Below are 12,495 nucleotides of genomic sequence, written 5' to 3'. Positions count from 1 at the left end.
ATAAAGTAGATGAGCATTTGTTCTGGGTCAGACATTCAAACATTTAGCCGTTCTCCTGTTGGTTAATATTTAACACATGACTGATTGATGATGTTTCATTTTCTTGTACTTTCTTAAAGTTACCACTTTCCATTTATCGAGTTTTATTTGTTTGTCAATTACTTATAATACAAGAAAGGGTATACGATAGTTTTTGGAATGCCGTATTTAGCAATGGATTAAATATTTTTCAGCATAAAGTATAGCAACATATAATATTCTTATAGATTAAATCTATAATGCAATTTCATGATTGCAATGTATTATTTACAAATCGCTCACATCTATGTAGCTAAACTCGAATAATACATTTTTTCTATTGCAAACTATGGTACATCATTACGTGAATAACAAAACTAATTAACAAAACATAAAAAGATTGACAATTTTTAGATATTCTACGAGTAAGCCAAATGCTAACGTTGTACACCATACTGTATTACCCAATGTTAGAACGCTTGAACAACCACTAGTAGTTGATTGCATCGTCGTAGCCCCCTCAACAAACTTTGTTTTTTCTTGCTTTATTTCTGTCACTTGCATATTGTCTTTAAATGTGATGCCTGTTTTTTCCGGCTCTTTCGTATTGTCTTTGAAAGTGCTTGTTATTAGGTGAGTATGCGTTGTTGTATTATTGGTTGGTTCAGGAGAAACACTTGACACAGCTTTGAGTAATTCTTTGTATTTATTAAACAGAATCTGTTCGTTGGGGGTGCAGCATAAATTACTTTCACATATAGGAACATCTTCGGGACATGAGCTGCTCAATAAAATAAATCCCCGATAAACAAAAGTGAAAAAATTAAAGTTTGGCCAGCGTTGAAACTTCGTTTGTGTCGGATATATTTAGAAAAAATACAACATGTAACCACTTTACGGTTTAACCAAAAAAACTGGCGCTAAAACTCATGCTTTTGTTTTATTGACCTAATAAATTCTTTAGGACCAAGATTGAACTCGGATGCATACGCTATACTTAATATGTTTATGTGTTATATGTTTAAAATGTTTACCTGCATGGTGCGCCTGTGGTGTATGGGGGTGCGGGTTTCGTATTAAACAGGAAGCCAGCTTGCTTGTTACCTGATGGGTAATACTCACAAAATATCAAAGTAGCGTTTATAAGATCACCATTTGGGGTAGAAACAGGTCCGGAACAGAACTTTAGCCCACAGCCAACCATGTATGTCGATGACCATGCAAGCTATAAGCAAATATAACGTATAGTAGGGTGGAGAGAGATAGGACAGCTTTAGCACATACCACTCAAACATCCTGATCTTGTTTTAAAGTTAAAACAATTAACAACGGTCTATTATGAGTCGTCAAAATATAGTTTTATGTTTCTTTGAATGTTCTTTGTCTGCTACTAAATGGGGCAAGAAAATTGAGGTAAAAGGTGTTCCATCTCTCCCCACCCTACCGTATATTACATATACAGGCCACCTCTTCCTTACCCCTGGGCCACTAAGTTATCATGCATTTGCTTATGTACCTGTGTGTAGTGACCACATTTCTCCCCCGTTTCGCATATGTTCGTTGCCAAATTATAAAAGTGAACTTCTGCGTTCCATTTGAACACGGCTCTTTGAAAATACCTGGTCCCTTTGCAACAAAAAGCAATGTAAATAAATGTTCTTCGTTATATCGTAACCGAAGAGACGAAATAAGATTTCATTCGTTCATTTAGTAGTAAACAAAGAATAATTAAAGAGTTATATAACCGTAGCGACTTTTAAATAGCGAAGTTAATTGTTAAAAACAAAATCAGGGAATGTAGGATTTAGCTGCTAACGGTATCCCAGTTCACCTCACAGTACTATATTGATATTCTTACTTGGATAACTTCCGTCTGTTACGTAAATATTTTCTCCTAATTCCCCGAGCTTAGGGTGGTGCACTCGTACTCCGTGCGAATAAACACATTCTTCAGCTTTAGCTTGCGCTAGTTTTGATAAATCAGAATTCCAAGTCATCATTCGCATTTCAACTGCTGGTGGTGTAATCTATAAGTGTATGCTGATTATAAAGTAGGTTCAGTAACAATTCAAAGCCACAAATTCAAAATTGTTCAAGACCGTCAATTCTCAGTCGACAATGTAAATATATGCAAACTGGCCCAAAGTTTAAATCTGCCCCGATCGGCCAACTAAAGGGCCAGAGACCCCGCAACCAACAACTCCATTTATTACGAAACTCATACCTGTGATCTATACTTGTTGTGCAGTAAGACTAACTGCGCTATATCTTCATCCATAAACGAATATCCTGTACTTAATGAAAGTGAAGGTAGCCACACAACAACTATGGTGACAGAGCATATCACACAGCAAAGTAAAGACATCACATCAAAAGACACTATAAGCTAATAAGGTTATATTTCAATGGCGTGGAGTTTTTTAAAAAGTTTGCAAAGGTCATAGTAAAGTATAATGAGCTTAACACATGCATGCTTTTTATTGGCGTATATAAAAGTGAATAGATTTGCCGCGTAGTAACGAACAATACATGATCGTTCATACATTGGCCGGGTGCAAAGCAAGTCTGCAGCCGACACTCGATGTGTGCAACGACATTTAACAATGAATACTGCTTATACGTTTGAAAGAACCTTCTACAAGCTAATAAACTGAAGGATTCAGCTTCCTTTTTGATTTAGTGCAGATAAAACATTATCGTATATTGCAGACATTAAAGTTATATAATATAAAGCTCGCATCAGGATCTACACGGATACACCTGATTTCTTGCTATGTACGTTTACTCTATAATCTTAAACATCTGAATTTAAGCGTAATCTATATCTATAAAACGATATGTAATAGAACATATTGCAGACATCAGACAGCGCAAGACAAAATCAAATATAGGTGGTTACGTCATGAGAAATGCAACAATACACTCCACATTGTTTGAACGGAAACGCAACATTTCCTACTTGATGTTTTAAAGGTGCCAAACAAAGTGATGATTACCAAGTTTGTAATGTCAATCATGATGTCTCGGAAGCAACCGCGGTACCTACATAGCAGCGGTCACCTTTTGAACCTCACCTAACATTTAAACGTTACAAACGATTAAATAAATCGATTGGTTGTTTTGATTTTCAACAGAAAGTCAATAATGCAATATAAAGATTTTGTATCATTGTAAAACGTTTGGTGTCATTTTAATTCAATATAGTTTGCATGTTTCCGCCATTTAAGTGAAAATGTATAGAATGAACTGATGTTATAGAGACAGCAGTGTTACTGATTTTAAAGTTAACAATAAAAATGCGGTGAAACTACTACGTAAAATAAAAATGTGTTATTTCACAGTCCATCTTGTTTTATGGAATTCAAATCTTTTTGTTCGTTAGTTGTTGTTGTTTTGCAAGTCCGGGTAGAAAACACCAATTTTCGTACTTCGAAACGGAATCGTTTTACTGTGACGCAATAAAGAAAAAAGTTAAGTGCTGAATTTGTTATACCGCCTAATGCAGCTAAATATTCCAAAATTTGGTCTCCATCACAACTGTGGGAATGTGCGTCAGCATGAGTCAGCATAATTACAGCTTGCGGAATCCACAGCAGAATAAATGTCGAACTAACACAAAGCATCATCACCTGTAATAATTAAAGGAATTTAAAAATATCTTTGATACCGCGTCTCAGTTTAACAAGAGATCACAGATCTAATGAATGAGCACGTTTTAAACTAATTAGCATAAGATAGTAGAGTCGGGGAAGATGGTACACCTTTAACACATAATATCCAAATAGCCTGATCGTGTTTTAAACAATAAACAACGGTCCGTTGTCGTGGCCCCTAAAAACGTTTGTTTTCGTGAACTTTGACAAACCGTAATTAGGTAATTAGGTAATGTTAAAAGTTAATATTAATCATATGATGTTGAATTAAAAATGATGTTTCAATTACGATTAATGATAATACGGTATAGGAGTAGTGCATTTAATGCGTCCCCACTTAAATGCTAATAGTTTGATTCATTCGTGAATCGTTGTGTGGATACAACACGTGCCGTCGTTTTCCGCCAAACTCCCAGACAGTGTTTCCGCTATGTAAAGTGCATGAGGAAAGTAATCGTTAAATAATCGCTCATCGTGCGGTTTTAAATCTGAAAATTTAGTCTAAAAATTATAAATATATATTATGATTTGATTTCAATCAATAGAATAAAGAAAAATGCTAGAATTAAGAATTGAGATGAGTGCGGAAAAAAGTCACGAAAAAAACAGCAACAACCACAAGAACAACTGTTCGACTAAAAAGGATCTATATGACCACTAACGTGCTCAATAACACAGAACACTTATCACATTATACCAACCGTAATCTTTCTGTTCATTCGTCGGCGCGATCGCACCATAACCGAGCTATTGGGTTGACAATTTAACTTTCGAAATATTGCCGCGTTTAAAAGTATGATGATAACATAAGGGATCAAAAAAGCAACGCAAACGTGCAGGATCAGGTTTATGAGATATGCTGTATCTGGAGAAACCCGAGCCATCAACGAACACCCGAATACCAACCTAAAATAAATAAATAGAGAATAAAATAAAATTCGTTCAGTGTTGTGGAACTCTTTGTGGGATGTTGAAGCTACATATTTATTTTGAACAGCCTCACATTTAATAACTGAACTTGAAGAACGTGCGAGACCTTTTCATTCTCTTTTCTCATCCCGTTTGGTAGTAAACAAAGAACATTGAAAGAATAATAAAATCGTATTTTTACGACTCCTATAGACCGTTGTTAATTATTTAAAACACGATTAGGTACTTAGACTTTATGTGCCAAAAGTGTCCTGTCTTCTCCCAACCTATTTTTTTTTCTTTCACTTTTTCCACTTTTCATTGGTATGCGCCTTTTAAGGGCTAACACAACAGAGTACCTGAGAACCATAATATATATCAATATTTATTCATAACTTACTTCATCTGAGAATCAGTGGTGTTCAATGTGCCATGTAATCGATCATCGTTACTAAAAATCACGTTTTTTGATTCATTCTCACTCGGTTTCATGAATATTTCAGCCACGTGGAGACCACCACCATGTTTCGATTCAAAAACACCACCAGCAAGTAGGTAAGGTGCCGCAAATAGGAACGAAAGTACACAAACTGCTATTATAATCTAAAAAAGTCTAATTATAGTGTATATTATATAATACCCTAATTTACTAAACAGTAAATGTACAATGCTGGTAAGTATATAGCATAACAACATATTTTCCATTGATTAAACGTCTAACCACGTTCTAACCAATACAAGGTTGTTGGATTATAAGAGCATCAATAATTTCCAATTTAGTAAATGTCAATAGTTAGATTAATGCAATTATACAATAGTCATAAGTTTATCGCCGTTGACATATGTAGCCTATACGTCATTTGTACGTGTGTTGTAGAAAAACTAAAATCGACCCAATGCTCACGGTGGTAAAGATCCCAATAAAACGTTAACATCTCAAGAGATTTACTGATTAAAGTATATAACAAGCCTATTTAAATTAGGCAAGTACGTAGTACCGTTTTGCCAATCAGCAGCGTGATAGCTCCGGTGGTAAAACTCTTAGAAACACTATACGCTCGTAGAAACAATTATATTATGATGTTTTGTATTGTTCAGTAACGCACGTGTTATTTATTAGTGCTCTATTGTGGTTTAAAATAACCACCACATTACTGTATTAACATTTACCTACCATTTTTGCTTTTTTTATACTGTGGTTTGTCCGTTTGTATGTAAAAGGCAGACAAGCTGCCAAAAATCTGTCAAAAGTCATGACCACCAAAAGCCAAACAGCAAAGTTATGCGAGCCGTGCATGAACAGTCTGTGCCATCTACACAGGTAAACTTCATACACCCAGTTGGGTTTATGTGGGTCATACAACAATGAAATAATCACGTATCTATGAAAAACATAGTATTATTTAATTGACATTTTTACAACTGCAATACAGAGGAAAAAGGAGCAAAGTTTATCTAAAGTTTTGACAATGCTGCAAAAACAGTAATGATAATAAAAGTGTATATATATAGGTTGTTATTGTCTAAAATATATTTAGAGTTTCTTAATAAAAGTGATATGTGTAAAGTTATAAATAAACTCACCTTAAAATACCGTTAAATATCAAAACCCCGCTATCTGCAAACGCTAATGCAATAACGTAAAGTCGGTATACGTTGGATAGTATCTTGCTTTTTCGACCATTATTTTTAACAAGAACTGCAACTGAAACTCCGTTACCTACGAAATGATCATCATTAAAACATAATTATAAACCAATGTTGGCCGTGGAATTTAATAATGAACTCACCAACTATTCCAATTACAGTCACAAAAAGAAAAATCCCAGCAAAGTATGTTTTTAATTCGCGTCCAACTTTATCACAGTTTTCTTCATGCAAATGTGTATCGTTTATCTTCATACTGATGTCTTCCCCTTCGTTTCTGTTATACAGAGGAATGATTACACAACGGGCCATCCAAAAATCAACCATAATTTTGAAAAAGGGTAATAGATGCCACGTGTTAAATTATGCAGTGCATTTAAAGATCCCAATGCTTTGAAACAAAATCTTAAACACGATGAACTAATGATTTTAAGTGAGGCTAAAATTAAGGAAACTTTTTAAAATTTTATGAATCTACCTTAAGATCCGTCTGTGTCGCAGCAAATTCTAATGATTATGTTCACTCTAATCAGGCAATCAACCTCAACCTAAGTCGCTTGCCTGGTTTGTTTGGAATTAAATTTAAATTTGCTGCAAATTATTTATAATTAGGGTTTTAAAATAATACTCGCTTTAAAATATTTGTTTAACCTCAAGTTTGTTCTGTGTGGAGATTATCTTGCGCCGTATATTTGACTTAATGTTTACAATAGGAATGTACGTATTAACCATACAACAAACCATACACAAGTATGCCAAGCCACATCTTAAATGTTTGATTGAGTTGCTGTATATGTTATAATGAATATTTTATAAGTTACCGTCTAGATGACACGCAGAATAAGTGTTTATTACATAATCGGAGAAGCCAATTCGCCTTAGCTTTTATGAACTAAAAAAAACGTTATATACGCCTTTAAAACCTTGCCCCTGATGGTTATCATGTATATATATATTTTTTATCACGAACACTTGTACTGTTTTGTTTACTGATAACATGTTGTCTGTTGGTATTTTAAATCTGCAGCTAAAAGTCGTTTCACGTATACCCCTTACGCAGCACATGTAGCCATGTCTTAATTGCATAAACCTTCTTCTAAGCAATGGAAGTTGTTACGAAAAAGGATTTGTTCGCAGTGTGCAAACGATCAATAGGACAAACGAGATTTCCACGGTAAACGCAGGAAAGTGATTATAAGTTCATTTCAGTAAAGCTAATGTCTGTCTTTATTGGTTTTAAAAATAAAAAAACAGCAATACTTGTTTTTTTTGCATCTGAACTAGAACACAAACCCATTGATTGCAATAAAATACATATTTATGGAACTGCAAAATGTTACAGTTTTTTTAAGGCTCTTTTAACCGAGAGCGCAACAAATCCTATTTTTTTATAAAACTACATTTTGGTAAATTAAGTAGCTAACTACAGTTGTGAAATTTCCTCAAAGCGCAACAATGCATTCTATGTTTAATTGGTATAGTCAATGTGTTTAAAACGGCATATACAAACAAGTAATGCATACACGAAAAGTCATAGTTTGTAAAAAGAATCTTTTATTTTTATAAATATGTATACAAACACGAATCGCCATTGCACTGTATACTTTTTACATTTACCTTTGAGTACAAATGCCCTTAAAACGGTGTCCGTGTTTTACAGACTAGCTGTTGAAGCGGGAACGTTGCAAATGAGATTATTAGGATTACCTTTTCGCACGAGTAATAACCTGTAAAATCGAATTTCGATAAGCAGAGAAGTGATGTGCAATCGTTATAAAACACAAAAGACGTGAGGTATTCCAGTATACAGTAGGGTGGGGAAGATGGGACAACTTAGCAACACATACTATCCAAGTGTCTCGATTGTGTTTTAAACAATTAACAAGGTCTATAGGAGTTTTAAGGACACGGTTTTGTAATTCTTTAAATGTTCTTTGTTTCATACCAAATTGAACAAAAAAGTAAAATGAACAGGTGTCCCATCTTTCCTCATCCTACTTTATAGCAAGGAAAATATTTTTTTGGTACAAAGAGCGGCAATTTTAGCGTTTAGTTTGGATACTTTGCACTGATGTCCTTGCAAAAAACAACAACCTATACTGATTACAACCTGTAGATTCTATTCGTGAAATAAATTTGTAACAAATTTAATCATTTAGTAGGGTGGGGGAAGATGGGACACTTTGTCAAACGAGACCTTTTTAATTTTTTTTACGGACCCCCATTTATTTATAATCGGAAAAATAATGTTACATAATTATTCGAAAGTATTATCATATCACGACTTGATAAAACGCGCGTCGAAGCCGATCACTGTATCTATGGTTGGTGTTTGTTATCAGCACAAGAACCACAGAAACAAGAGATCACACAGATCTAATGCATGAGTACGGTATAACTATAAACTAATTAGCATAGTATTAATTACCCCTATCACTACAATGGTCGACTGAGATCGATCAAAAACAAATCAAAAGTAACCAACAAAGCGGGTTTCAGTCGCCATTGGTGACTGTGGAGCAGTAGATAGAAAGCATTTAGTCGTGTATTAAAACTCATTAAACTTAAGACGTATAAGGAATGAAAGTTTGGTAAAGAATATGTGTAAATACGCTTTGTACAACTCCTGTACCATGTGTTAACATGTAAACTTACACTAGTTAACCTTGTCGTCGCTTAAAGACGTTTGCTTTTGTGAATTTGGATAAACCGTAATCACGCAGTATTATAGGTAACGTTAGAAGTTAATATTATTCAGATTGTGGCGGCTGCATAATGATTTATCGCGAGCGGTAAACTAAAAGAGCAAAGAAACGAGAGACGCGGTGTTTATATGGAAGATAACGATAAGAAAAAAGCACTCGTCTACGCTTCGGTGCACACACGCTAATTGTGCGGTTTTAAATCTAAAAATTTAGTCTAAAAATTATAAATATATATTACGGTTTGATTTCAATAAAGAGATTAAAGAAAATGCTAGAATTGAGAATTAGGATTAGGATAAGTGCGGAAAAAAATCGCCCTATCAGCAACAATATCAGCAACGCCCTATCAGCAACAATTTAAACCGACCATCCCTATTAACACTTTACCATTCAATGATGTTAAGTCATATAAAATATTGTATATCTACTTGGTGTAATGGAAACAATCAATTAATTGCTAAACTTCAAATACTTTGCAACAAATTTATTCGAATGATCTTTAATCTACACAAACGGGTTAACACAACTAAAATCATGAGACAACATGGCCTTCTTACAATTCAGGAAATGTATAAACTGAAAATTCTCACTCTAATGTACAAATGTAACAGTTATAAACTACCTACAGCTCTGCTTCATTCCATCTCCCATAAACCATCACACATTACACGAATAACTAGAAGTCAAGCCAAATTCTCCATCCCCTATTGTGCCAAGACTACCTCCCAACAATCCATTAGATATATTGGTCCTAAACTTTGGTCTTCATTACCAATAGAAATCCGCAAAATGGCGACCTTAAAAAAATTTGTCTGTGCTGTCAAACACCATATGTTTACAAACACTAACTTAAATACTGACTAATACACTTACCATATTACCCTACTTAAACCATTTTAGCCAAACACACACTTTCATCCTTTCTTTTTTAATCTATAACCCTCTCTTCTATGAATAACCACTTTTTTTTCCTATATAAATAACTAGGATGTAATTTACCACTATTTTTCTATTGTTGCACTTTATACTTTGATTTATTTTAAATTGACCACTGTGAAACACGATAATTCTCATTTTTTATTCTTTTTTGCATGGTCTGACTTTTACTACTTTGCATGGTCTGACTTACTTTATTGATACAGCACTTACATTCACTGCCACCACATTTTGATGCACATTGTTTCAGTGTTCAACATCGACATGAGTACTATTACTTGGCAAGCCGTTGGCACACTTGTGTTTTGTTTGTTTATTTTCCTAATTTCCCCTGTGCAGGCCCTAATAGAACTCTGTCTATCAAGCTACTGTTTCCGTAGCTCACATTACTATTCTTATATACCACACATTCTGCATGTTACTCATTTTTGTTCATATTTTAATTTTTTTATTTATTAAATTATGCTGATCCACTCTTCTTTCCAATACTTGCTTATATATCTTTTCTTATCTTTTCCATCGTATTCCTAACTTTTCAACTCCTAAGCATACCCTAAACAAATTTACTGCCCACAAGCACTCTAAATTGCAGGTTCAAATCAACATCAAAAGGAACCCTTCACGAACTCGAGCTCCAGGCATCTTAAGGATTAATATTCAAAATCAATAAACATAACTCAATTTGCAACTAACTGGACATTATACTTGCTGCCCATTTTCCTTTTTGCTTCTTATTTATTACTATTTTTATTTATTTGTTCTTTTTTTTTTTTTTTTTTAAGTTCTTAATCCAATGTTTATTTATACTGTGATGTGTATTAATGTAATGCACTTGTTTCTAAATTCTATATAAGTGTGCACTCGAAACTGTTTACTGTAAACTTTGGTGGAATTTCTTTTGGGGGGTTTTGTTTTTCCATCACGTTCCAATCTTTGGATCAATCTTCTTTAAGGCCGACTCCCCCCATTGTACGGGTTGTGTCCTTACGCACACTTTTCTTCCAATTAGAACTTTAATATGTTTAATTAAATGTTATTTATTTAATTTTGAAATTGTATCGTCTGTAGGGTGTAACGGTCACGCCTTTTATCCAAAACATTATTTCTTTCTTTTTTATCAACAAGCGTGTTTTAACAACTGTTGTTTTACCGTTACTACCTGTAACGTCTTAATTTGCTTCATAATTCGCTCTTGCTTTGTAGCAGCTTGTTTATGTCCCCTAATTTTAATTTCTTATGCGTGTGTATTTTATGTGTTATGTGACGTCACAATTACGCCACGTTTTGGCTGCTGGTAATCATTTTTTATCTTTCTTTTCCGATCACCTCGCAGTCCAAGTGTACTGTTGTATTTATATCTGCCAACATCCATCTTGTTTGAATAGTTACCCCTGAGCGGCCCTGTGTGTGCCTGCTATCTTGTCCTAAAATTGTTCGGTAGGTGCTATGTTTTCTATATATCGTATTATTTTGTGTGATAGTTTGTAAACCGTACGCCCTGTGTGTGTGTACTATTTAAGTGTGTATGTATCACTTAAGTGTCTGTGTATTATTTAATCGTGTATATATTTTTAGAAAACCGTGCGTGCGTACATACGTACCGTACCGTGCGTACCCGTACAAAATAAATTCGTTTACAACAAATCAACGTACGCGTTTTCGTCAATCTACAACCCTCGTGTGACCTGTCGGGGCGACCTAGGACACGCCTCTCATAGACCGTTACACTACCCGTCTTTTCGCTTTTTATCAACTCTCTTGTTCTTCGTTATCGTGACCGAAGAGACGAAATAAATTTCATTCAACAACAACAACAACAAAGCCAAGAACAACTGTTCGACGAAAAAAGGGATCTATATGACCACTACCGTGCTCAATAAAAAAGAGTAGAACGCGCGTCTTTATTGTCGGTAAGAGAGAGAGCATGGTACACTCTTTTTCACGACTCGTTCCCGTTTACTATTGTAGTCAATGGAAGCCAGGGCGTTTTATGTAGTTTTTGTTCGTTTTTTGACTTAATATAAGTTTATAGGGAAAAATAACTATTTCCAAACACATATATATTTCCAACAAACCGTTTGTTTGAACGTTTTTAATTAAATTTATAAAATAATTAATTTTTCTAAACAAGCGCTAAAGTGTAAGCGTGAACCTACCAAAAACTAAACTGGCCTAATAAACTGGAATAGTTAGTCCATTTTTTAAAATAAACAGCTAAAACCTCCCAAAATCACTGTGCGCCTATCTTTTACAATAGAGACCAAGCAAAATGGGGACGGAGTTGGCGGTCACGTGAATAGAAAAAAGAATATATCACGGTTTTGGGAAGTGGCGCGTTCTACTCTTTTTTTATTTCTGTGACAAAAACACGAACCAGCAGTGATGCGAAACTAAGCGAAACTGCTTCAAAATCACCGGCGTGACGTCATATGCCCGCGAGTTCCTAATGTAAGATTGCTACTTTGCCTGTTGCTGGTTCGTGTTCTTGTTGGTACGTTTTGTCAAGTACGTACGCTGTGGCGTAGATATAAATGTCTGCATTAAACTGTCGTTCTGGAAACCTTTTCGATATTTATATTTACATTTACCATTAGCACACGTCAACACGTGGTCTTCCAATCTTCCAC

The 12,495-nt window shown here is 34.6% G+C and overlaps 1 protein-coding gene and 1 long non-coding RNA gene across 5 annotated transcripts; one reads left to right on the top strand and one right to left on the bottom strand.

The window, feature by feature from the left end:
• Positions 1 to 88: 88 nt before the first annotated feature.
• Positions 89 to 12,487, bottom strand: LOC149736273 (glioma pathogenesis-related protein 1-like). 4 transcript variants are annotated; one of them, XM_089877103.1, is made up of 10 exons: positions 11,600 to 12,487; positions 9,555 to 11,027; positions 7,845 to 7,954; positions 6,371 to 6,504; positions 6,165 to 6,300; positions 5,755 to 5,962; positions 4,981 to 5,183; positions 4,373 to 4,577; positions 2,243 to 3,647; positions 1,907 to 2,045 (listed from the first exon to the last, which is right to left on the bottom strand). In XM_089877103.1, exons 4-9 carry the CDS (start codon positions 6,480 to 6,482, stop codon positions 3,354 to 3,356), a joined length of 1,158 nt encoding a protein of 385 aa, XP_089733229.1. In that variant the 5' UTR covers positions 6,483 to 6,504; positions 7,845 to 7,954; positions 9,555 to 11,027; positions 11,600 to 12,487; the 3' UTR covers positions 1,907 to 2,045; positions 2,243 to 3,353. The 4 variants fall into 4 exon arrangements, with proteins under 4 accessions (XP_089733232.1, XP_089733229.1, XP_089733230.1 ...); XM_089877104.1 differs by having other exon boundaries at positions 9,559 to 11,027; XM_089877105.1 differs by lacking the exons at positions 7,845 to 7,954; positions 9,555 to 11,027; positions 11,600 to 12,487 and adding an exon at positions 6,706 to 7,402.
• On the top strand, positions 11,034 to 11,650 carry LOC149736274 (uncharacterized). Its single transcript, XR_016384954.1, has 2 exons — positions 11,034 to 11,305; positions 11,444 to 11,650. It is a non-coding gene; the product is annotated as an uncharacterized LOC149736274 (long non-coding RNA).
• Positions 12,488 to 12,495: the final 8 nt, after the last annotated feature.

Source organism: Ciona robusta, chromosome 4 (genome assembly GCF_009617815.1).
Source record: "Ciona robusta chromosome 4, ASM961781v2".
Lineage (NCBI taxonomy): Eukaryota > Metazoa > Chordata > Ascidiacea > Phlebobranchia > Cionidae > Ciona > Ciona robusta.
The sequence above is the reverse complement of the archived record's forward strand: the minus strand, read 5'-3'. Positions and strand labels throughout refer to the sequence as shown.